Source organism: Paramormyrops kingsleyae, chromosome 5, assembly GCF_048594095.1.
Source record: "Paramormyrops kingsleyae isolate MSU_618 chromosome 5, PKINGS_0.4, whole genome shotgun sequence".
Classification (NCBI taxonomy): Eukaryota; Metazoa; Chordata; class Actinopteri; order Osteoglossiformes; family Mormyridae; genus Paramormyrops; species Paramormyrops kingsleyae.
In genome coordinates, this window is record NC_132801.1 from 26,066,595 (window position 1) to 26,091,925 (window position 25,331).

Below are 25,331 nucleotides of genomic sequence, written 5' to 3' on the forward strand. Positions count from 1 at the left end.
TGTGTGTGTGTGTGTGTGTGTGTGTGTGTGTGTGTGCGCATACAGCTGATGAATGGACAGGATTTTTTCTTTTTTCTCCCATTGACACCCCCCTCCCCAGGCCCTCAGCCCGTTCTGGAGCCTGTGATCTCGCAAAGGCAGCTTCTGAGTTGACCAGTCCCCCCCCCCCCCGAGACAGGCCCCGCCCTCCCCCTCACTCTCCTCACACTGAGCCGGGGCTGGAATTTTCCACTCAGGGGCGGCCTGACAGGCTAACGTCGCGGCCAGCTGTGCGGCACATGCGAGCGGGACGCGCTCCCTGGCTCGCTCGCACACGCATTAACACTCCTGCCGCCGAGAGGCACACGCGTGCCCACATACACGGCAGAGTTAGCAGATCCTTGCAGGCCTCTGTTCAAACAGCCCCCCTGCCCCGATTCTCCCTGCCAGTGAGCCCTTTAGTTTCATTTCTGAGTTAAAAACAAGTAGGGAATAAAAAAAAAAACAACCTTGCTCACCCCATCCACAAAATTGTGCAAAATAACCACACATGTGAAGACGGTCAGATTTCAAGTATGAGGCTTTTAAACACTCCTGATATATGCATGTGTTTATATATCTGTTTCAGTGCAGACACAGGTGAATCCTGATGCACAGACATCATGCCTGAAGCGGCAGGGATCCAGCGGGGCCCCCTGGGAAAATGGCCCGTCACGGTCACATGTGGCCACACACGACTCCGTCCGATGGCTGACACCCGGACGACGGCGCTCGCTTGTGCACACGCTCGCATATCCACATACGCTTAAAAAAAATAGGAGAGAGAGGGAAAAAAAAGGGTTACGTAAGCAGTCACCCAGCCTCTCCCCTGCTATGTCCTTGATTCCACTCAAGCAGGTCAGGCGAGGACAGAGAGGGAAAGCTGGGGCCTCATTGAGGACACGCCCCCCCCCACGGATCCCTTTCAGAACTCAAATGACGAACGCGGCGCTGGGAATAATGGCTCTGCCTCTCCGGCAGGGGAAAATGGGACAGGGGTTTTGGATTTGCGGAGGGGGGCACATAGCATTGGGTTTAAGGTAGGTATGAGGGGGTGCAGGCGAGAGTTTTGGTGGAGGGGGGGCTTCGTTTTAGCTGGACATGATCTGCGTGTGGGACTCTGAGGAGGGCAGGAAGGAAAAAAGCAAAACCTGAGCAGCACAATTAAAGGAGAACAGAACAGACAGCTTGAGTGTTACAATTGAGCTTAATTGCAAATCAAAGAGATAACTGGACATAAAATGCACCCATATTAAACAGCTTTAATCCAATTATTGCCCCTGTAAGTGTGCAATAATAATTAAAGAAACAGAATCCTGACAGCACTTACTGGCTTCCGGGGTTAATGCTACAGACGCAGATGTACTCCCAGAATGAAAGTGAATAAGGTTCAGAGCAACAGTATTTTCAAAGAACATGGTTCAAAGGCCCAGGAGCGGGCAAGCACCCAGAGGCAGTGAAGCAAGGGATTGTGGGTATGATCTGGGGAGGGCCTCTGCTGTTACACGGGGAGATGCGGCAACCTCTGTCGGGTCGCATCTCTTTTGCTGAGAGCACGCCGCGGCCTTACATAACCCGCCGCGTGCACTTTCCACGGCGTCGCTGAAAAGGTCATCCTGCATGTAGTCACTGCTTCACACGGGGGGCTTTGGTGCAGCGCATGCAGGGGCGCCGTTAACATCCCAACTGGAACACCAGCCTCTCAAATTTTTAAGATTTGAATGGAAGTCGCGGCTGAGACCCGCTCGATTGTGGTCCGATGTTAGTGTTTTGGCATATAGCAGGCCAACCTCTTCCATACTTTTATCTGTGACAGGTGGCAAGAATGACAGCTTTGTTCAGAATGAGGGTCACCTACGGCGAGGATTTCCAGTGGTAGGGGCAGGAATGCAGGTATAAACCTAAACACTTGTGTAGGAAACTCATAAAAACTCTCAAACACATAAAACTCTCAAACCAGTCCACAGTGGGTACTTACCATCAGGTTGTGGTCATAGGGCATCTTACTGGCATTGAAACTGACCTGACAACTAGTGACTCAACAGTTAGTTAATGGCTACAGTATGGCAACAGCAAAGGGCACAGAATGCTAATTTATTTTGTAAATGTGTAGATTTACTTTATTTAGCAAAGTAATATATTTCTTACCCAATTACCATAATATACCCTCAATTACTACTCCATTCTTTCAACTGAGACATGAGTGCTTCCTGTCCACCTTCTGGTACTTCAGCTGGCTCTTTAATGGTTATGTATACAATGTTGCTGATTATTATTATCCATCCACTCATCCATTCTCTTTAACCGCTCATCCCATTCAGGGTCACAGGGGGTCCGGAGCCTATCCCAGACACTACAGGCACAAGGTGGAGAACAACCCAGGATGGGGTGCCAACCCATCGCAGGGCACACTCACACACTCACACATGCATACCTATGGGCAATTTGGTAACTGCAATTAGCATGTTTTTGGACTGTGAGGGGAAACCGGAGCACCCCTCCATTATCGTGTTATTTAGCGTGCATCCCTCCATGAGCGTGTTATTTAGCATGCATTCCTCCATGAGCCCGTTATTTAGCTGGCGTCCCTGCATGAGCATGTTATTTAGCGTGCATCCCTCCATGAGCGTGTTATTTAGCATGTGTCCCTCCATGAGCCCGTTATTTAGCGTGCGTCCCTCCATGAGCGTGTTATTTAGCGTGCATCCCTCCATGAGCCCGTTATTTAGCATGCATCCCTCCATGAGCCCGTTATTTAGCGTGCATCCCTGCATGAGCGTGTTATTTAGCGTGCATCCCTCCATGAGCGTGTTATTTAGCGTGCATCCCTCCATGAGCCCGTTATTTAGCGTGTGTCCCTCCATGAGCCCGTTATTTAGCGTGCATCCCTGCATGAGCGTGTTATTTAGCGTGCATCCCTCCATGAGCGTGTTATTTAACGTGCATCCCTCCATGAGCGTGTGATTTTACATGCATCCTTCCAAAGAACGGCAGATGTGCAAATAACTGATGTCATGTGACACCAGAGCACTTTGTGGCTCTCCTAGCTGACATATAATTAGGAGTAATGGCTGAGCTGGAACAGTAGTTGACATGTGCATCAGCCTAGACCTGACAGGAGCACAACGTCCTGTGAGATTCAGGCTAATAGGTAAATTGGGCCTTTACAATTATTACTTAGTAGTGAGCCACACACCCACCATCATAACGACACTGAACAGAAGCTTTGTTTGTTAAATAAGATACATTAATCATTGTGATTCTGAATTTTATCCATGCTCTATCTTTCATCCCATAATCTAAACTTTTAAAAATATCACGTTAGCCTTTTGCGTAGATTGTTTAGTGAACTAGAAATTGCAATATGTTGCTAGAAACATTTTACAGCAGGTGCGTCTGGGTTAGATAATTGAAAGAGTAGTATCAGGAGGTCACAGAGAGCAGCTGTTAATCAGACAGCAAGTTCAATAGTGCTGCATCTCTGATTACTCTAACCTTAAATTCTTTATATATAACATGAATGAAATGTACCACGATTACATTAATGATTATTATCACAGGGGATTGCAACCCCGATTATCAATAGTAACGTCGCTTTATGCCTCCAATTTAGTTTGCATTTTTAGAGCATGAGCATCACCTTGTGGTTAACATGATTACTGCAAAGAGACCTTAAATGACGTGTTGTCTTCTGTAGAATCATGAATCAAGTCATTACTGAAACATAAATAGAATGAAAGAATATTGAAACGCGCGAAATAAAATGCAGCAAAGGCAAATAGGCCTAAATGAATTCATGGGGTGTTATTGGGTTATTTTCTCCGTTTCGCCTGAGGGGTATGTAACAATCGATTACCACACTGCGAATTCGTGGGATTTTATCAATTCTTTTAAGCTGCAGCACACTCTTACTTCCTTAAACAATTGTACACATGTGGTATTAACAGCCGCCCATATAAACATTGAGCTGTTAAAATAGCACAAAATGGTAAGCTTGACTAAGCATCTACAAAAAAAAAACACGTGGCGATGCCTACGGATGACCACGTGACTTGGTTCTTCTGCAGTTGAATAATTTATTTGGCATGTACAGTATATTTTTTGTATAATGATATCCAAATGGTACATTATAGACAAAACTCAAAATAAACACAAAAATAAAGCTGGATTATTAAGGGGCAACAAAACTAATTTCAGTATGCACTGATGTCCAGACTTTGGCCCGGATTGCGGAATAAAAAAAACACAAGTAAGCTAAACTGAATTAGTCTAAATACGTAAGAATCAAGGGTTTTACTTATCACATGCAAGGTATAAGGTCCAGCTATAACTTGCGTCGAAACGTGATGGTGAATTTAAAATATAGTGAAAGCAATAAGACATGGAAGTAACAGTATTATAAATAGGCTATGTAATAATAATTAAGGGACAGGAACGTTACACTGGGGGGGAAAGGGAAACCAGGGATGTGAATCGACAAGATGTGCGAAAGTTTAGAGTTTGGACGGAGCGAGCGGGCTCCGCTGTAAGATAAATGTTTAAATTGTTTTTAGAGCAACACACGGCAACGCGGATAAAGAAACGCTTTTCCTGCGAAAGGATGAAGATGTGTTTCTTTGGGTTTGGAATTATATTGTCAACTGCTTTTGTTTATTTTATTTTATTATTAAGATATTATAGGGTTAATGCATTGCATTCTGCTATTATGTTATTTAGGTGTCATATGTTATAAAAACAAAACTATTAAAAAAACAAGTCTGTATTTTATCAACAAAAACAAAGCTCTGTATTGTATGTGCCAGAAACGTTTCATTTTCACTGCCACATTGATGTATGTTTTAAGCTTTATTTAACCTCCATTCTTTATGCAGTATGTCAGCATCGATGTTGCAATAGTTCTAAAATTAACAAACTACTACAGCATTTTATGTAATAAAATAGTTCAGAATAACGTCTCCCTTTAGATACGTAATGTGGCCACTGCAACTGATAACGTGCGGGAGCAGAGATCATCACAAAATGGCTCACGAAAAGGAAGAACAGCTGCCACCGAACCAAAACCACAAAATGTGACATTGTGACTGAGTCATATTTATGCATTTAGGAAAATTTCCGTTTGCATTATATCTTACTGGAAATAATTTCAGTCCTCAGTATTAGCTTACACCTCATGGAAGCTGTGGGCAGCAATTCAATTAAAGGTCACTGGTTGAATTAAGCTCATATAAATCTATTCCTGATGTTTAGTGCATAGGCAGTTCTTGGCTGCATTTTGGGGGGTGGGCAGGGGCAGATTAAGGTGTACAGAGGCCCCTAGGCTACAGTAGTCTGTGGGGCCCCCAACCCCACCCCCCTCCGCACCAATGTGGGCCCCCTTGCAGGCTGGCACATGTGGGGCCCCTAGGCTTAAGCCATATCTAGCCTGTGCGTTAATCTGCCCCTGGGGGTGGGGACTTCAGCCACCAATTTTTTTGTGTCAAGTGCCCTGGAAACTTGGCATCCGGTATTTCTTCAGATTGAAAGTGGCAACCCTTACTCGTCTAGGGCAGTGTTTCCCAACCCAGTCCTCAGGGAACCCCGGACAGTCCACGTTTTTGCTTCCTCTGCAGGTCTGTCTGCAGCTGACGTGACGTGGAGCGAGATCTGCCGGCGGCTGCAGGGGTGGAGTATAAACTGACTTCAGCCAAGTCAGACAACTTCTACTCCTCGTAGTCTGTGAGACCTGACTGCAATGGCCGCACTGCCAGAAGGGTGTAGATAAATCTATACAAATATCACCTGCATGCACATTACTTCTTTTACAATAACCAACTCCTGATCCAAACCGTTAGCAGTGAAAAAGTTTTGATTGTCATTTACAGAGTACAATGCAATTCTTACTTGAATGCCTTCTTCACAGACTGGACAATTAAACAAAGAAGCACAACATTACAGTAACTAACAATAAATAAACAACTAACTTACGTGAACTATTAGTGCAGACGAGTGCGGCATGACACATATGTGGAACTTGTGGGGTTTTTTTAGCTAAAGGGTGAAAACTTTTAATTGTATTCATTATGCCATATATAAGTAGCCCAACTACTCATCAGTTCCTTCATTGTTTCAGATTTTGAGAAAATGGCCATTCCAACTATATCAAGATGATTGTTGTAGTTTGCACTTTATGAAGAATGTAAAACAGAATCTGCTTATGAATAAATGAACATTACATTTATATAGCACTTTGCAAGACACCCCAAGCAGTTTACAGAACAAATGGGGAGATAATTCAACCGTAACTACTGTGTAGCTCCCACTTGGATGATGCAACGGCAGCCATTCTGCACCAGTACACTCACCACACAGTTGCTAAGGTGGTGAATGGAGATATAGGGGATGAATGGGAGGCCAGATTTGAAAAGGCCACAGTAGACCGTTTTAGCCAGAGCAATGGGGTACCAGGGATCTTTTATGACTTTAGAGAGTCAGGTCCCCAGTTATACATCTCATCTGAGGGATAGCCGCATTTTACAGCACAATGTTCCTATCACTGGGACCTTGGGATCCACATAGACCACAGGTCTATGCAGCCACACCAACATATTTTTCAGTAGCAGTTCACCTTTCCTAGTTGGTCTCCCATCCCACTAGGGACCAAGCCCAAACCAGCTTAGCTTCAGACAGATAACCTGGTCTAAACTGCAGGTTGTATGGCTGAAATAAGGAGCTGTTTTGAATGCAACCAGGAGGAAGGGAAAGGAATCAGGAGTTACAGGAGAAAGGCCATCGGGTCCAGCCCATCCTAGATATCAATACAGATTCACAATAATACAGTAAAGCAGAAATGTAGAAATAGAAATGTTCAAAGGAATGAAAATACTGAAATACAGAAAATTCAATGAGAAAATGTATGTACCCTTTATCTTTGGCACCATAAGTGTATCTAAAAATAGCAAACTTGAATCAAATTACAGCTAGTCAAAACATCTAGCACACACCACAGCTTAGCTAAATTAAGCTTTTGGTAAGCTTTTACAAAGACCCTCGTCTTAGATCACTCTTGACTTATTAGTGCCTAAGTTGTCTATGACTTTGTATTAAAATTATTTCTCTTGAAAACTGTCTGCATAGTGCATGTTTAAGACTTTTGCGTCAGCCAATTGATGACTGCTCCCTAGCTGTGCCATATGCAGGTGGATATAAGACAGCGGACCCTCCGACCCTGCAGCATTGCCCACTGGCGTCGATGAACTATGGGCTGATATTTGCGCCACTAGAAACTGAATATGAATAGTGTATATTTGAATCTGCAGTTGTTGCATTAAAAAACTGAATCTGAATTTATTATTTTGAATCTGAATTCCGATAACTTGAAGCTGCATTTATCCTACCTGGAAAATGTGACGCTCTACACTTACAAATTCTCTTTTTCCAATTCAATTTCAGTTCGCAAATTCAATTTCAATTTATTGAGACGCACAATCTGGGTCCTTGAGGAAAAGTAATCAACCGCAGGTTCACAACGCAACTCATTTCAATGTTTATGACAGTTCTGCAGGTCGGGGTAAAGAGGAGGCATGTGCCGGGATGTCAGAAAAACAAATGCTGGATTTGCAGGTTTGTCATTACCTTATGATACATATGAGAATAAGCTTTATATACACAAGCGACAGCATAAACATTAACCTCCCCCCAACAATCACGTCACCTCTTAAATGGATGGATACCTCAACCCCCCAAAGTTCAAACCAAAGTTACGGCCTTGATATCACAAATAACACTGGAAAAGACAGACATAGATATCCCACTTTTATTAATTAAATGGAATAATAGAGGGTCCCTACCAATACTGTGGGAGTACCGTGTGTTTAGGGGGGCGGGGGGTACGGGGCTGTTTTGGTTCTTACCAATGTTGAGACCAAAACTACACCATTCTGTTTATTTATTTATTTTTATAGCGCCTTTCACAACAGAGTCACCCCAAGGCGCTTTACAGGGTTGTGTTATGATACATTCCTGCATCATTTATACAGAATAATTAAAAAATAGGGAAAGTGGAAGACATGAAAGAAAGAAAGAAAGAAAGAAAGAAAGAAAGAAAGAAAGCTAGATGACAATGGAGGAGAGGACCCAAAAGCAACCATGAAGGGAGAAAAAAGACCTCTGGGGGGCCCACGGTCAACTGTCTGCTCAGCATGCTGACGTTATAAAAAAGAGATAGAGTGGGCTTGCTTCCTGAAAGCAAGATGTAAACTGTGGTTAAGGTCAAAGCTGAAGTCCATCAATTAATCAGTTCTCCACACCGGCCAGTGTAGGGTGGCAGATCAAAGTCTGCACCCACGATGTTACAGTTTGTAAGTCACATCCATGATGTCACCCTTCCCTGGGAACCAGGACTCCAACTTGGGAGAGGGCACCATCCGGACATGTGGGAAGGAAGGCAGAGAGCATGGGGGGTCAGAATATGCATTGACACACTAATGGACAAGCATAGTAGATAAAAATGGCATGTACAGCAGCAGCCATAGTTACGGTGTGTTATGTGTTACATTGTGGGTAAGCTAAACTGTATTAGGTCTTCAACTGAGATTTATAGACCGAGACCAATTCAGCATCCCGAACATAGGGCAAACCATTCCACAATATAGGGGCCCTGTAGCAAAATGGCTTTATTTATATGTGGAATGGCCAGGAAGTCTGTTCTGTGATCTGAGTGGACGATGTGGCTTGTAAACTTGAAGTAGTTCTGTTAGGTAAGCAGGTGCTAGACCAGGAGCTAGGTGCCTTATATGTAAGCAGGAGAACTTTGAAGTCAGTCCTGAGCCTAACAGGAAGCCAGTACATGGAACAAAGACCAGGGGTCACGTGTTCCAACTTCCTGCTCCTAGTGATAATTTGAGCTGCTGCATTTTGAATACACTGCAAGGTGTTTAATGTGATGTGCATGTTCCCATATAATTGAGCATTACAGTAGTCAAAACTACTGTATACAAAAGCATGTATTAGTTTCTCAGTGTTCCTTTCTAGTATGGAACGTTGTAGTTTTGCAATGTTATGTAGCTGCAGGAAGCACACCTTCAACACTACATCCATATGCGATTTGAACGAGGCTTATATCTAAGGTGACGCCTATTAAGTTACAGCAAGGTTGCCAACTTTAGTCAGCTGGCTAAAGTTTCTCTATTCGACACAAGTCTGCACATACATTGTACGTAGGCCTAACAGTATTTTTACATTGTTTGTGGGAATAAAAACTTTTAGTGTAGACGGTATTGTGGTATCCCGTTCTTTCGTTGGGATATAAACTTGAACAGTAAACGTTATTTTGGTGTCTCGTTCTTTGGTTAGAATAGAAACTTAAAAAACAAACGGTGTTTTGCCGTCCAGTTGTTTGCGTGGATGTAAACTTGAAAAGTAAAAGATATTTTGACGTTCAGTTCATTTGTGGGGACAGCTTCTTATTCCATGCCACGCCGCACACATGAAAGCAGACTTTCCGTTACATTTCGGAAAGCGACCACGTGCTGGACTCGCTACGGAAAACGGCAGCGTGGTGACGCCATTACGTTCGACGTCACGTCTACGATAAGCCAATATGGCGGCTGTTGACAGTATGCTTTCTTATAAGTAGTATGGTCCTAAATGGCACTATTTGGTTTTGGCGAAGTACCAAGAAAATATTTCTATTGAGGGTCATTTAAACTTAAATTGACTTCTGAAATTTTATTTGAAGGTTATCTGTTTTTAAAAAAGTATCGGCCTAGACTCCACTGGTGGGCTGGAATATATACTGTAGCTAACTTGCTAACGATATCTAGCAGTCATTTTGACTGCTTGTGAAACAAGACATAAAAATGGTCGACGTCGGAGAAGATGAGCTCAAGCAGCTCGAATACCTGTCTTTGGTTTCCAAAGTGTGCACTGAACTGGACAATCATTTGGGAATAAGCGATAAAGATCTTGGTAAGTAAATGGATGTGAACTTTTGCTATGTAATGTGTCTGAACTGAAGAAGCCTTTCGGATGAGAGGGGAAACGTTTTCAAGGAAAAAGAAGTCAAATTGCCTTCGATTCAAACCCTTAATATTATTTAATGTCTCTGTTCTTTATTTAACTGTATTGTTTGTTACAACTTTTAAAATGTATACATATTTAATATCTGTAATAATTGTTATCGGTTTTTATACGATCGTACAAAGAGTATTGTTTTGTATGTAAAATCCCGTGGTTCTGGTTGCAATGTGTTATGGGAAATCGTTCTTCGTTTTTTGTTCAAAAGCCGAGTTTGTCATAAGCCTTGCCGAGAAGAATCCAACGTCTGATGGTTTCAAGGCAGCGTTGGTGAAGAATGGAGCTGAGTTCACTGTGAGTTTTGTACTTGTTTACCATGCCACGCGCCTGTACTCATAGCTGCGACGCTCGCTGTTCTAAGAGATCTGAGCCCGTTCTTTGTCATTCCAGGATTCTCTTGTCAGCAATCTGCTACGACTGATCCAAACTATGCGACCCCCAGCAAAACCGTCTACCAGCAAGGGTAAGTCTTCTCCCTATATTTACATCAGAATTCAAGTATTTTATCTTACCAGAATTCTTTTATGGGGCGCCTTGTTCTACCGTAATCATTAATTACATATCAGGCCTGTTTGATTACATATGTCTCTATGGACCTTGTACCCCTCGGTAGATTTTACCAACTGATTGACTATGAATGTCTTGATGATCAATTGGCACACATTTGAGGCCAGTAAGAAATTCTTACCATTTGAATTTCCCTTTGTGTTCCGTGCCCAGCCTCTGAGCCTGTGGTCAAACCGAAGAATGAGAAGGAAAAGTGGAAAGAGATATTTCCTGCTCTTTGTCGGGCCGACAATCCCATGACAAGAGTAAGCCGTTTGTATGAAAACATTCTGTGGCCATATGTTAAACATGTCTTGCACCCTTCCACCGAAGAAGCAGCTTTTTAAAAGTAATGATTCAACACCAGACTAAATAAAGATGCCTTTGGTAGCGGCCTGCATTCTTGTGTTCTTTACAGACCATGCTGGATGAGGATGATGTCAAGGTTGCTGCAGATGCCATGAAAGAGCTGGAAATGTTTATGCCCAGTGTAAGCGGCAGTGACTCCAAGTCAAGCAAACACAGGTCAGCATCGTAATGAAGCTGTTCTGTTCACAATTGAAACTCTATAGCCATTTCTTTCCATTTTATATCATCATGATCTGTCAAACTTCAATATTCTGTTTGTGATATGTGTTTTTGTTATTGTCTTCATTCAACTTCTCCTGTTTTCATTCTTTGTTCTGTTCTTACTTAGACATGATGAAAGTGGTAAAAGGAGGAAGAGGAGCAGAAGCCGGAGTCGGGACCGGGACCGGGACCGTGACCGCGTGCGTGACCGTGAACGCGAATGGGACAGAGACAAAAGGAGGCATCGCCGCTCACGGTCCAGATCTCGCTCCCGTGACCGAGGCAGGGGGCGCTCGTCACGCTGGAGGTCCCGCAGCCGTTCTGCAAGCCCGCGCTGGGAGAAGGACAAGGACAAGGACAAGGGCTCGGACCGCTGGAAGGACAGACACGTAGACCGTCCCCCCCCAGAAGAACCCACAGTGGGGGACATCTACAATGGCAAGGTTACCAGCATCATGCAGTTTGGCTGCTTCGTGCAGCTGGAGGGACTGAGGTTAGTATGAGAATGCGTTTACCACATATATGTTTTTGTTTTAACCCACCATGGTTTGCACCATTAATTAAGTTATATAACTGAAGTCCGTTAAGGCATACTGATGATTCTATTCTGTATTGCTGAATGACAGTTGACTAGTGAATGAGTATTTACAGCTTCTCTTGTGAATGAAACTCCTGTTTGTCTTGCTTTTGATTGATATTCATATAAATTAGTGGCCGCCAACCTTTTTACATTGAGAGCTACTTTTACAAATATATTTTGTCAACTTGGGGTGGGTCCCCTTCAGTAGACTGTGATCGATTATGAATGTCTTTATCACTGATCTGTTGATTGTGATCCGTCGGTTGGTGACCACTAATAAATCATTATGCTGTTATTCATGAGCATCTCCAGGGTTCCCACACATCCTGGAAAATCAGGAAAACTTGGATTTTTAAAAATGCATTTTTCAGTCATAGAAAAGTCATGGAAAATGGAAAAAATGTCCTTCCTCAGTCTGTTCCCACAAAGTTGGAAGCATAGAATTGCATAGCAAGATATTTTGGACAATTCCATTTCATGATTGCTGATCTTATTTTGTTTCACAGGGTGAACTCTATGCTGTTGAATTGTGCTCCATTAAACCAATACATATGTAAAATCTAAAAGTGCTAAATAATGTACGGGTCGCTGATGATGAAGTATTCTATAGACCAGGGGTATTCAACTAAAATTTAAAGAGGTCCAGTTAGAGAAAATTTCTTGAAACAAAGGTCCAGAATATCATAATGTCTATACTATTTAGTGTGATATATATTTAAGTAGCCTATTAGTTGCATCAACATTGCATTTAATCAGTACCTGACTGTCAAATCAAATTAATTCAGTACAATTCAAAAACGTTTTGACAATATTTATTGTCACGTGACACAGAACTTCGGCCAGCTGGCTGGAGTGAGATGGTGAATTCGAGATGTCTGCACACACATGTAACAGTTCTTACCTTGTAAATAGTCTACTTTTGTATTTAACCGTATAAATACACATTTGACGTAGCTAATTTTAGGTTTTATAATGGAATAATATAGATTTGCCGTAAGACTTCCAGCGTGAGTCTGAAAGCGTGAGTGTCATGCCAGATGCTTGAGATTTGGCAGCCATGAAAACGTACATTTTTTGTTTATATAACAGATTATTTATATAACAGATAACATTATTTTATACATATGTTAAAAAGCAGAAACTTCAACGAACATGAAATCAACAATAAACTATTCTATTAATCTATTTATCCAACATGTTATATAATACATACTGTATTTAAAAACTTTTCAGCTGTATGATTTCAGGACAGACCAGTCACTCTGTTAGGAACATTACGAATTTTTGGTTGCGGGTTTTAGCTTCGCTGCTGCTATTAACACTAATGGCACATCAGCGCAGACAAAGGGCTACAGGAGACGAACTACGTCTAGCTTGACGGTTAGAGGCGTTTGACGTTCATTGGCGTGGGAAACGGCGGTTCTCCTGCTAAAACCCTACCGAAAAGACCACAAAAACTACACCGGATAAAATAGAAGCGTCAGGTTTTAAATAATAACTTAATGTTTTGGCTATCGGTCCGGGTCCGTATAGGACAGCTTCTGGGTCCGGACCGCGGTCCGCCTGTTAGTGACCTCTGCTATAGACGATGTATAAAACAAAGGCCATTTTGATTTAAACTCTTGTTGTAGCATTAATTGCATAATAAGCCTTTTATTATTTCAGCATTTCATTTAAGAAAAGTGTTTTGGGGATGTATTGTCAGAAATTGTAAAGCTAATGTAAGCTTTAAAGGTGTCAGGATAATTTATAGTAAAGTTTAGGTTATTCTTTGACAGTGGCCTGTGTTTTGACTGCAACATATCAAATTTAAAGGTGGTTCACAAAAGTGGGAACCCTGTTCTTTCCACGTTAGAAGAAAGTGGCTTGTGCCTTTCAGGTTTCAGGTTTATGAAATTCCTTTAGTGTACCCATTTTGCAGGGTATTAATTTTCTGTGTTTATCTGAAATATCCATATGAGTGTTTTCATATCTGCATTATCTAAAGAGTTTCACAATGTGTGGTAATTGAAGCTGAATGTCCTCAACCCTCCTATTTTGGCAGAAAACGCTGGGAGGGTTTGGTCCACATCTCAGAGCTCAGGAGAGAGGGGCGTGTGGCCAACGTAGCTGATGTGGTCAGCAAAGGTCAGCGGGTAAAGGTCAAAGTGTTGTCCTTCACTGGGTCAAAGACCAGCCTTAGTATGAAGGTGAGTGAGATTTGTGTTTAATGGATTTCAAAGTTTTTATTTTTTTTTTTGTTTATGATGTAACAGGCTGAATTTATATACAGTAAAAATTTTAGTGTCCGGCAACTTTGGGACAAGGGCAGTGCCAGATAGTTGAATTTTACTCTTGAAAAGCACTGAATTGTAAAGCATTTCTTGCACTTGCTTTGTTTTTTGCGCACGCACACACACACACACACACTAATGAATAAATAAAACAATGGGATGATGTCGGATGAAATGTAGTATCCCGTAAGAACACAAAAGATGACTAGATAAACCAGACTACTAAAGCATGCCGCTGCATAGACATGCCCTAAAACTAATACACATATTCCAAAATGCTTATCTTTTGTTTTGATTAGGTTAGTGTAAATACTTTTTATGAATTTTGAATTTTTATACTGAATTTTTAGAAATATGCCAATTACTTGAAACGTCAGACATGAGAGCTTTATAAAGTTTACATATCATGTTTACTTCTGGCAGTGAACAGCTTTATGATACGGGGCTGCATTTTTTAATTTTTTTATTTGCTTTTTTACCAGTATGACAGTTACAGGGTTAGGGAAGGTTAGCATTCTGCAGTATGTACTCCCTTGGAATATGTAGTTCCGGTTTGGTTTTCCAAATGATTAGTGAATGCGGTCTTGTGCAGGATGTGGACCAGGACACCGGCGAGGACCTGAACCCCAACCGGCGCCGCAACATGGGGCCCGATGGCAGCGAGGAGACGGCCATGAGGAACCCTGACCGGCCCACCAACCTCAACCTGGGACACGCGCCTGAGGTGGAGGACGACACCCTGGAGCGCAAGAGGCTCACTAAGATCTCTGATCCAGAGAAGTGGGAGATCAAACAGGTGCGTCTGCAGGCAACCTGGGAATCAGGACAAGGTTGGATGGGATCGTGGATAGAGCTTCAAGTCCAGGAGTTGGTGTGGAGAGTCAGCGCTGCTACTCACTGAACAGATGTGTCAATCACACTTATATAAAATCAATAGTTTCAAGCTGATTTGGTGATTAAGAATGTTTGTTTGGTTTTTTTTTCCTGGGTTGTTCCCTGCCTTCTCCCCCTACCCTCCGTAATAGACTCCGGACCCCACACAACTCTGAATAGGACAATGGGTTACAGAAGATGGATGGATGGATGGATGGATTGAATGTTTTTATAAAGACCTGCTGTTTCTTTTCCCCCTCCTCTCTTCGCTCAGATGATTGCTGCCAATGTGCTCTCCAAGGAGGAGTTTCCTGACTTTGATGAGGAGACTGGCATTCTCCCAAAAGTCGATGATGAAGAAGGTAGGTCTTCCTCGTGTTGAATATAGTTTTCTGGTAGCTTATGTTCTGGGATGAGTTACTTTCCTAAGTATATCGCCGTAAACATTAATATTTGCTTTGTGATGCACCTTCCATGGCTGACTCGCTGATATGCAGTGCTGGTTTCTTCGTCCTACGGGCTGCACTCCTGGCTTTTCTGTTCTTCCAACCAGGCCTGTGGTTGCTCTGATCCAATCATTGAGCTCTTTATTAATTGTAGAACATGGCACAGTTGTGGATCAGCATTTACATATGGAGTAGGTGGGAGTGTACTGTAGTGATGCGTACTAGGCCGTTCTGAAGCCAAGCGTTTGTGCCCTTTGTAGACGAAGATCTGGAGATCGAGCTGGTGGAGGAGGAGCCTCCTTTTCTGCGGGGGCACACGAAGCAGAGCATGGACATGAGTCCCGTCAAAATCGTCAAGGTCTGCTGCTTGCACCTGTGCGGCCCAGGAGCCTCCCAGCTACAGACTGGCGCTCTCTGCTCAACATGCTGTGCGGCTCTGCATTCATACAGCTGCTTTTAGGCGTTTCCCCTGAAGTCCAGTTCATCCTCTTTGAGGATAATCAGTTGGAAATAGCTGTGTTTGCGATCATACAGGATGCTTGCAGATCAAAAAGTTATGGTATTGAGATTGTAGGGAATCATTCCAGAACCAGAATTGTGCTCCAGACCCCACATGCTTTATTGCATATTTTTTCCTTTTTATGTAAGATTATTTAGTACTCAGAATTATGGTATATTAAAGTTTCTTCTTATAAATACTGTTTACTCTTAAGCCTGGTGTTTTCCTCACACATGCACCTGTCACTGGTTTGGCTCCTCGCAGAACCCGGACGGCTCCCTGTCCCAGGCCGCCATGATGCAGAGCGCTCTTGCCAAGGAGCGGCGGGAGGTGAAGCAGGCGCAGCGCGAGGCTGAGATGGACTCCATCCCCATGGGGCTGAACAAGCACTGGGTGGACCCGCTGCCTGACGGTTGGCCCCGCCTTCCCCTGCATTCCTCTCTTTGCTTACGCTGTGCAAGGCTGCCTGTGACTGCTTTGGGTTTTAAAGTTTAGTTTACCCTTTTTGGAGGAGTGTAATAGGTATTTGTTTTGCAAGTGTTCGTTCAAAATCGGTACTTTTATCTCTAATATGAAAGCGTTGTAATTCAGAATTTTCCCGGACTACTTTTTTGGGACTGTCACTTGTTCTGACTCTGACCCTGAAGATCCTTTCATCACTCTTCATACGTGATTACTAATGATGCAGCATAGCGCTCTCGCCCATTTGTATGCATGTGTCTGTGGCTTAGCTGGTTGGGACGTCCAGGAAGACGACCCATGTAAAGGCAGCTTCACGACTGTAGTGGCGCCGGCCCTGCGGCTCCCTCCAACTCGCCCCATGAACCCTGTTAACGCGCTTCGCTCTCCTGCCCAAACTAGCCGACGGACGGCAGATCGCAGCCAACATGAGGGGCATCGGCATGATGCCCAACGACATCCCAGAGTGGAAGAAACACGCCTTTGGCGGCAACAAGGCTTCCTACGGGAAGAAGACGCAGCTGTCCATTGTGGAGCAGAGGGAGAGCCTTCCCATCTACAAGCTGAAGGAGCAGCTCATCCAGGTCAGTAGAGGGCGCTGTCTATTTAGTGCAGACATGGGCTTGCTTAATTAATTAATTAATGCTTGCACCTCCAGGGCGTAATGTAACATTCACTTAAACACTTGTTTAACTACATTAGTTCTGTAATATCCAGCTCCCCACATGAAAATTCAAACCTGAACTATATATACATATAATACTCAAGTCTCCATTTCGTGATTTATCTTAATTCAACAGTTACATAATGGAAATTGCATATGACTAATTTCAGTAGAGATGCATGGTTTGCAGGTAATCTGTGGCGACAGTTCTACACTCACTGGGCTAGGATGGTTCTGCTGAGCTCCCACTGTGATGTGAGCATTTAATTTGACCTTCTATGATAGCTTTGAATGGCTTAAGAGTAAAAATTATGTTCCTGTGTCCTCTTGCCTCCTAAAAGGCCGTCCACGACAACCAGATTCTGATAGTGATCGGGGAGACCGGCTCTGGAAAGACCACCCAGATCACGCAGTACCTGGCCGAGGCGGGGTACACCATGCGCGGCAAGATCGGCTGCACCCAGCCGCGGCGTGTCGCCGCCATGTCTGTGGCCAAGAGGGTGTCCGAGGAGTACGGCTGCTGCCTGGGCCAGGAGGTGGGTGTGCCGCCCCCCCCCGCGCCTCGTCCCACCGCCGTCTGAGACACGTAAACCCGCGTGGGGCCCATTAGGGGCCGCAGCCGGCTCCCGGGCCATTAGCCTGTTTATTGGACTGGGAGGTAAGTGGTTTGCTGGATGCAGTTCTGATGAGGGGCATCGCAGGCGAGGCTGTGGGAGTGTCATGGTGAAGAGTCTCAAGACCAGGACGGTTGCTGGTAACTGCACCTCAGTCGACCATTTGCAGGCTTTGCAGAATGTTATTTTCCTGTCTGTTCACGAAATAAAGCAAGAAATTCTGCAGGACTAAATATGCAAACCAAGGTGATTGTTCAGTGGATGTTTTTAATACTGATAATTTTGCTGAACATAGCATGTCCTTCGGCCATGTTGGTTCAAGCACAAATAAATCATCCTGTGTATCCACACTGCTTCTGCTGTACAGGGCTGCAATGCGGCTGGAAACAGTGTAACATAGCATGGCTTCCCGGGGATGGGGAGCCAGCCCACTGCAGAGTACATGCTCACATACAGTCATATGCTGGAGAGTAATGGGAAACCCTGCAAACACAGGCAGTACCCAAAGTACACACACACACACACACAGAATCGCACATATGGTGATGCCAGCTGGCCTAAGCGCTACAGGAAACCTGAGTGCCAAACGCCACACCTACAGAGTGGGACTTGATCTTAACCCTAATGCTAGAGGTGCGAAGCCACAGTGCCGTCGCTGTAAAATACTATAAATGCCAAGCAGTGGGATGGAGTTTAATAAAGTGCAAAGATCAACGAGATCCGTGCCTTAACCTCCGGTTTGGTTCTGCTTCAGTAAATCACTCAGCAGGGCTCTCGGTGTGACCCGAACCAGCCATAGATCTCTGTCCACGTGGTCCTCATGTGCCCTGTCTGGCGTTGCTGCCTCGCCTTTTCCCTCTGTGGTAACCCCCCCCCCCCACTTGTCCTCCCTCCAAACCCCCGCAGGTAGGCTACACCATCCGATTCGAGGACTGCACCAGCCCGGAGACGGTGATCAAGTACATGACGGACGGCATGTTGCTGAGGGAGTGTCTGATCGACCCGGACCTGGGCCAGTACGCCATCATCATGCTGGACGAGGCCCACGAGAGGACCATCCACACAGACGTGCTCTTTGGGCTGCTGAAGAAGGTGGGCCCACGACCCCGTTCGGGTCCTTCCTGTGATCCGGCTAATAGCCCCTCCCATTACTTACACGGAGCAGTACAGCTGACTTCCATGTCCGCCGCTCTGAAACCTTTCATCATTATGGTTTTGTATCCGGCAGTGTGGAAAGAGTGCGACTTGATTTGAGCCCCTGGGTTTTGCTCACATTCATGGGCAGCTTAGTTTAGTCCTGCTTTTGCAAATTTAAATCAAAGCTTCTTGTCTTTGTGGTGTGAACATATGTGAATACAAATTCACCAAAACCGCACATGGCAGAGTGAGACTGAAGAGTTGCGGGAGTTTTGCTACTGAAGGAAGGCTGATGCGTTTGATTACAGTTAGGCTATAGGCTTTGAAATGTGAACTTTTTTTTTTCTTTCATTTACGGTCTTTAGGGCTTCATTGTGATGATCCATCCATTTTTTTCCCCTTTAACTGTTTTTAAGTTTTTATCACGTTTCTGCTTTCCCTTTTCAAGGAATGGATTTTCATAGCAGTGAAATCATGTAAATGTTAAGTTTGTGCAAACTTAGAGAGAAACTTACGGTGCATCCCTCGTTCCTGCAGTCGGTGCAGAAACGGCCGGACATGAAGTTGATCGTGACGTCGGCCACGCTGGACGCCGTCAAGTTCTCCCAGTACTTCTATGAGGCTCCCATCTTCACCATCCCGGGCCGCACGTATCCCGTGGAGGTGCTGTACACCAAGGAGCCCGAGACGGACTACCTGGATGCCAGTCTGATAACGGTGATGCAGATCCACCTCACCGAACCTCCAGGTACCTCTTTCTGGCTGCTGCCAGGGTGCAGCTCTCGCTGCTTGTGAAATACGGGACTGCTTGAATACACTGGTCTCCTGTTTTATATCGCCTGTTTTTAATTCACTTGGTACTTTTTGGTTTTAGGGGACAGGGTTGAAATCTGATTATTATGGCATCAACTTTTTGTCTCTTAATCATTTATATTTGTGTAAAAGTTTTTTATATTTTCATAAATGGCTGCTGTTTACAGTAAAAACATCAGACTCTCTTCATCATTAGATGTCTTTGAGGTCGGTATGGGGGTAGTCCTTGGTGACTGCTTGGCCCGTCCTCTCTAACCCGAGTTGTACCCTGACAGGTGACATCCTGGTGTTCCTGACCGGTCAGGAGGAGATCGACACGGCCTGCGAGATCCTGTATGAGAGGATGAAGAGTCTTGGCCCGGACGTCCCAGAACTCATCATCCTCCCTGTGTACTCCGCCCTCCCCAGTGAAATGCAAACCCGCATCTTTGACCCGGCACCGCCTGGCAGTAGAAAGGTACCGTCCCCCCCCTCCACCACGTCATGCTCTGGTTGATTATTGGGTCTGACGGAGCTGGCTTTGCAGATGACCCGTGTGCTTGTGTCTCAGGTTGTCATCGCCACCAACATTGCGGAGACGTCGCTGACTATTGACGGCATCTATTACGTGGTCGACCCAGGCTTTGTGAAGCAGAAGGTGTATAACTCAAAGACTGGCATTGACCAGCTGGTAGTCACGCCTATTTCACAGGTAACCACATTATCGCATTCGAGGTTCTTATAGTGTGCAGCTTATGACCTATTCTTTGTAATCCTGCCTTTACCAAGCATTCCAGTATTACTTCAGAACCTTTACGATCTGAATCCGAAACCTGTGTTTAATTTAATTCAACGTATTGTGGACGTTTCCGACACTGTAGGCCCAAGCCAAGCAGCGAGCGGGCCGTGCCGGGAGAACCGGGCCAGGCAAGTGCTACAGGCTGTACACTGAGCGAGCGTACAGGGACGAGATGCTCACCACCAACGTGCCTGAGATCCAGAGGACCAACCTGGCCAGTACTGTGCTGTCCCTGAAGGTACCCGCCTCCCCCCTTTGAAGTGAGCCTCAGAGCTGCTGTATCTGCCTTCCATTGTATAGTCTGATCTCTCTTTGGTTCCCCTCCCTCCACAGGCTATGGGTATCAATGACCTTCTCTCATTTGACTTCATGGATGCTCCCCCAATGGAGACTCTGATCACAGCCATGGAGCAGCTGTACACTCTGGGGGCCCTGGATGACGAGGGGCTGCTGACCCGGCTGGGTCGCAGGGTAGGGGCGTGTGTGAGCGTGTCAGTGAGGTGGGAGGGTGAAGCTCTGCCTTCCTCAAATATCACACATTGATGTTTATCTGCCAAAAGTCCTTCAAAATGAAGTTCAGGAAGAGAATCCATTTTAAGACCGTTTTCACTTCCGTTTTGGAAATTTGTTTGCTGTTTTACTAGTGGTGCCTCTAATTACGGGAACCTTAGGTGCAACGATCAAGGTGAAAACGGAGACGTCCTCGGATGCTTTGGCTTGCGTGTCGGGTGTTTCTCTGCCTGACGACCTGCTCCCACCTCCCGCCTGCAGATGGCTGAGTTTCCCCTGGAGCCCATGCTGTGCAAGATGCTCATCATGTCTGTCCACCTGGGCTGCAGTGAAGAGATGCTGACCATCGTGTCCATGCTGTCCGTGCAGAATGTCTTCTACAGGCCCAAGGTAGGCTGCTTCACACAAACCTCCACATCTTACTATAACCAGCCGAAAAAGAGAGAGTTCATTGGTATTCTTCTCCTCCCTCTGTGTTTGGGGTTTTTACCCCTAGCCAAAAAGGCAATTAACTGCCAAATGTTCAGGTTTAGAGTGTGTTTAGAGCACATGCTCGCATTTTCCCACCCACTATGAATTGTAGATGACTTACGTACATATCCTAACATGATATTGATTAAAACATCCCTTAGGGAATTGGACAGCAGATTGCTTGTTTGATCTACGCTTAAATGTTAAACTACCGGGTTCCTGGTCCCCATAAGGGAAAACTCTATTTTATAAAAATCGGTGACTGCTATGAAAAAACTAAAAATGCAAAAACTCTTGTATTTTGTTAGGTTACTTATGGTTATGGTTAGGGCAGGGTAGGGTTTAAGGTTGTCATAGTTAGCGTTAGCATTTTTCCCATTGAAATGAATGAGCGGTCCCCATAAGGATATGTTTACCCTACGTGTGTGTGGTTTGCATGTTCATCCTGTGTGGGTGTGGCTTTTCAGCAAAAACATCAAGTGAATTGGAAGGCCTCAATTGACCATATGTGTGACTGAGTGCACAGCAACGGCAATGTATATTGTATTGCATTATTATATTATATATTGTATTATAAGTGGGGTGGCACAGTGAAGCAGTGGTTAGCACTGTTGCCTCACACCTCTTGGACCTGGGTTCAAGTCTCCACCGTGGCTCCATGTCTGTGGAGTTTGTATGTTCTCCCCATATCATCATGGAGTTTCCTCCAGGTATTCCGGTTTCCCCCCTACAGTCCCAAAATATGCTGAGGGTAATTGGAGTTACCAAACTCTGTGTGTGTGTCCTGCAATGGGTTGGTACCCCATTCTGGGTTGTTCCCTGCCTTGCACCCATAACCTCAGGGATAGGTTCCGGGCCCCGGCGACCTTGAATAGGACAAGCAGTGTCAGAAAATGAATGAATGAATGGATGGTTGGATATTACTCTATTGTCAGATTACTCGATCAGTGATGTAATCAGTAGTAGCAGCCATACTAGAAAGTAGAACATGGTTCCGTTCAGCGTGACACTGTATAGACCTCAATTTTACCATCTTTATGTTCTCTTTATTTGGCTCAGGATGGCGCTAACCTGCTGAGATCATGTTTTTAGCAGCGATTGTTCAGCATGTAACCCATAATGCACTTGTGTTCCAGGACAAGCAAGCGCTGGCAGACCAGAAGAAGGCCAAGTTCCACCAGCCTGAAGGGGACCATCTGACCCTGCTGGCTGTCTATAACTCCTGGAAGAACAACAAGTTCTCCAACCCCTGGTGCTATGAGAACTTCATTCAGGCGAGGTCTCTGCGACGTGCTCAAGACATCCGCAAACAGATGCTGGGCATCATGGACAGGTGAGGCCGTCCTGGAAATCTGCACTGCGTTATACTTGACAGGTCATCCTCTTTAATGAATCTCTGTGTACTGTGTACTGATCCGCCTCGCTTCCCCATGCCTTTGACACTCACCAGAAATGTTTACACTAGGTTCTAGTCACTATATCTTCTGTGTTGTTTAACATCGGTAGGAAGGAGTTGAACATCACGGTTACCAGATGGCTAATAGGTACTTATTGTGTAAGATGTTTATTTTTGTAAAATGTGGGAGTTGATCTTAGAAGAGCGCTCTAATTTAGCAGAAGCTGAAGCCGCCAAGCTGAAACCAAACACCAATTACCGACTGTAAAGCCTGTGTGATGACAGGATGCTTTGAGCTCGGCGGTAGTTGGTAAATGTGTACGGCGTCAGCATCCCTTTCATTCAGGCACCGTTTCATACCTCTTTCTGTTGTGGCCTGTCTGTAGTGAGTCTCTTGTTAGTAGGGTAGGCATTTGAAGGAATCATGTGAAAAGCAGCCCCCCCCCCCCCCCAGCATGAGTACAAAGTGAGTTTCGTTTACCTAGACACAAACTGGACGTGGTGTCATGTGGGAAGGCCACGGTGCGAGTGCAGAAGGCCATCTGCAGTGGCTTCTTCCGCAACGCGGCCAAGAAGGACCCCCAGGAGGGCTACCGCACCCTTATCGACCAGCAGGTGGTATACATCCACCCCTCCAGCGCCCTGTTCAACCGCCAGCCGGAATGGTGAGTGCTGGCCGCCTGCTTTCCCCCAGCTTCTACTGTAGAATGTAGGTTGAAAATACATAGGGGTAATGGGTTAAAGCAAGTACCAGAGCTAAGTACCAAGGAACCAAGTACCAGAGCTAAGTACCAAGGAACCAAGTACCAGAGCTAAGTACCAAGGAACCAAGTACCAGAGCTAGTTCGAGATACAGGAACCATCTCTGTCTTCGTCGTCAGTCTTCAGTTTCATTGTACTAGTGTAACAGCACTTCCACAATGACAGTCAATATCTGGGTAATTCCTTTCTACAAACTTGCCTCTTTCCTATTGCTAGGTACATTCAGCCAATCTAATGGGTTCTGTAGAACTGCTTGAAATGTTGAGCGTTAAAAAGTCAACAGAATGCTGGTTGAATATATGTTCATCCCAATGAACTGTAAAATGGCCAAGACTGGCTATGGAGCACCAAGCATGAGCAAAGATAATCTGGCATTTGGTTAGAGTGCCTGCAGCCATCATCTTGCCCTTTGTTATTCCTCTCAGGGTGGTGTACCACGAGTTGGTGCTGACCACCAAGGAGTACATGCGGGAGGTGACCACCATCGACCCGCGCTGGCTGGTGGAGTTTGCCCCGGCCTTCTTCAAGGTGTCCGACCCCACGCGGCTCAGCAAGCAGAAGAAGCAGCAGCGACTGGAGCCGCTATACAACCGCTATGAGGAGCCCAACGCCTGGCGCATCTCGCGGGCGTTCCGCCGCCGCTAGGCCCCCACGTCAGGCCCGGGGGGTTAACTTTCCCGTATCTCTCCCGCTGTCTTTACCACACTTCCTCTTCGGCTACAAACAAATGTTCTGGAACTTTTTCATAGTCCCTGGTGTATTTTACTGCAACCGCCATTCATATTTCTGAGGCCAGAAGGACCATTGTAGCAGTTGTAATAAACAATGTCATGTATTGTTTAAAAGAGGGGGGGGGGTATTGGGCTCAAGTAGTGGCAAAATGGCTTAAGAAAAGGTGTCTTGCACCTTTCTTCAGCAGCAGAACATGCCTTTCGCTGGTCTTGTGTTGGGCATAGGTGCTGCACACATTTGTCCAATGAGAAACCTGTTGCTATGTGCTAATGGTCCTCATGGTTACCCCAAAAAATGGTGAGTGCTAAAGGGACCACCGGTAAAGTAATTCATCAGAAAGGTACAGATGGGAAATGCTTGTACCTGGGCCCTTCAACCATTCCTCCCCCTGAGGAATTCCAGAGCACGGTTTCATATAAAGAAACATAAATTGCTTGTATCTGAGTTTCAGGTACTTTTTCAGGATCTGTCTTGGACTGAAAGCCACAGTGCAGGGGGGGTTTATGTATGTGTATATAACTTTATTTTTTATGTCCATTTGGAACTTGGGTTTGTCTATTTAGGCTTCAGCTGTACTCGTTTTATTTGCTCATTAAACACCCTTGTCTGTCTTCCTGTTTCCTGTTTTTCCCATCTCCCTACAGCTTTCTCATGCGGCTTTGGCATTAGGAAACCATATTTAAAACAGCAGGGTAAGAATGAACCTTTACCTCTGGGGTACAGCTAACGGTTACAGAATCCTTCCGACAGGTTTTAGTTTAAGATTTAGGGCGTTTCACATGGAAGCACATTATTGGATCGAACGTTCAACACTTTTTTTTTTTGAGACTGAGTGAATCAGGAGCGCAGTGTACAGTGTTCAGCCGGTACAGATGTACGACCTGGGTAGTGGCCAATGAGGTCACAGTCTGCACAGGGTAACGTTTCACAGTCTACTCTTCCAAATCACTCTGTCTGTATCTACCGCCTGAAGAAACAAAGGAATTCTGCACTGAGAGTTTGCCTTCCCACCAGACAGCTGATTTAGAGCAAATACTACTAAAAAATGTTGCTAAGCAACTAAATGTACACAATACAGCTTAATATTTACTGAAGGGCTCCGGCGAAATGGCTTCATTCAGTCCTCATTTCCCCAAT

At 44.9% G+C, this 25,331-nt stretch overlaps 1 protein-coding gene across 1 annotated transcript; it reads left to right on the forward strand.

Annotated features, from left to right (window-relative positions):
- The first annotated feature begins 9,558 nt into the window (after positions 1-9,558).
- On the forward strand, positions 9,559-24,805 carry dhx8 (DEAH (Asp-Glu-Ala-His) box polypeptide 8). The gene is made up of 23 exons (XM_023814262.2): positions 9,559-9,963; positions 10,280-10,365; positions 10,462-10,534; positions 10,792-10,883; positions 11,036-11,142; positions 11,315-11,680; positions 13,812-13,956; positions 14,633-14,836; positions 15,188-15,275; positions 15,620-15,717; positions 16,123-16,270; positions 16,720-16,901; positions 17,323-17,517; positions 18,502-18,687; positions 19,270-19,480; positions 19,821-20,002; positions 20,096-20,236; positions 20,406-20,561; positions 20,657-20,794; positions 21,095-21,223; positions 22,441-22,637; positions 23,186-23,365; positions 23,888-24,805. The coding sequence occupies exons 1-23, from the start codon at positions 9,855-9,857 to the stop codon at positions 24,105-24,107; spliced, it is 3,633 nt and encodes a 1,210-aa protein (XP_023670030.2). The 5' UTR covers positions 9,559-9,854; the 3' UTR covers positions 24,108-24,805.
- The last annotated feature ends 526 nt before the right edge of the window (positions 24,806-25,331 follow it).

Coding starts and splice junctions, on each gene's coding strand:
- dhx8 (XM_023814262.2), top strand. CDS start 9,855: ATGGTCGACGTCGGAGAAGATGAGCTCAAGCAGCTCGAATACCTGTCT. Junction 11,681..13,811: donor GTGCAGCTGGAGGGACTGAG/GTTAGTATGAGA, acceptor CTATTTTGGCAG/AAAACGCTGGGAGGGTTTGG. Junction 16,271..16,719: donor GGTGGACCCGCTGCCTGACG/GTTGGCCCCGCC, acceptor TGCCCAAACTAG/CCGACGGACGGCAGATCGCA.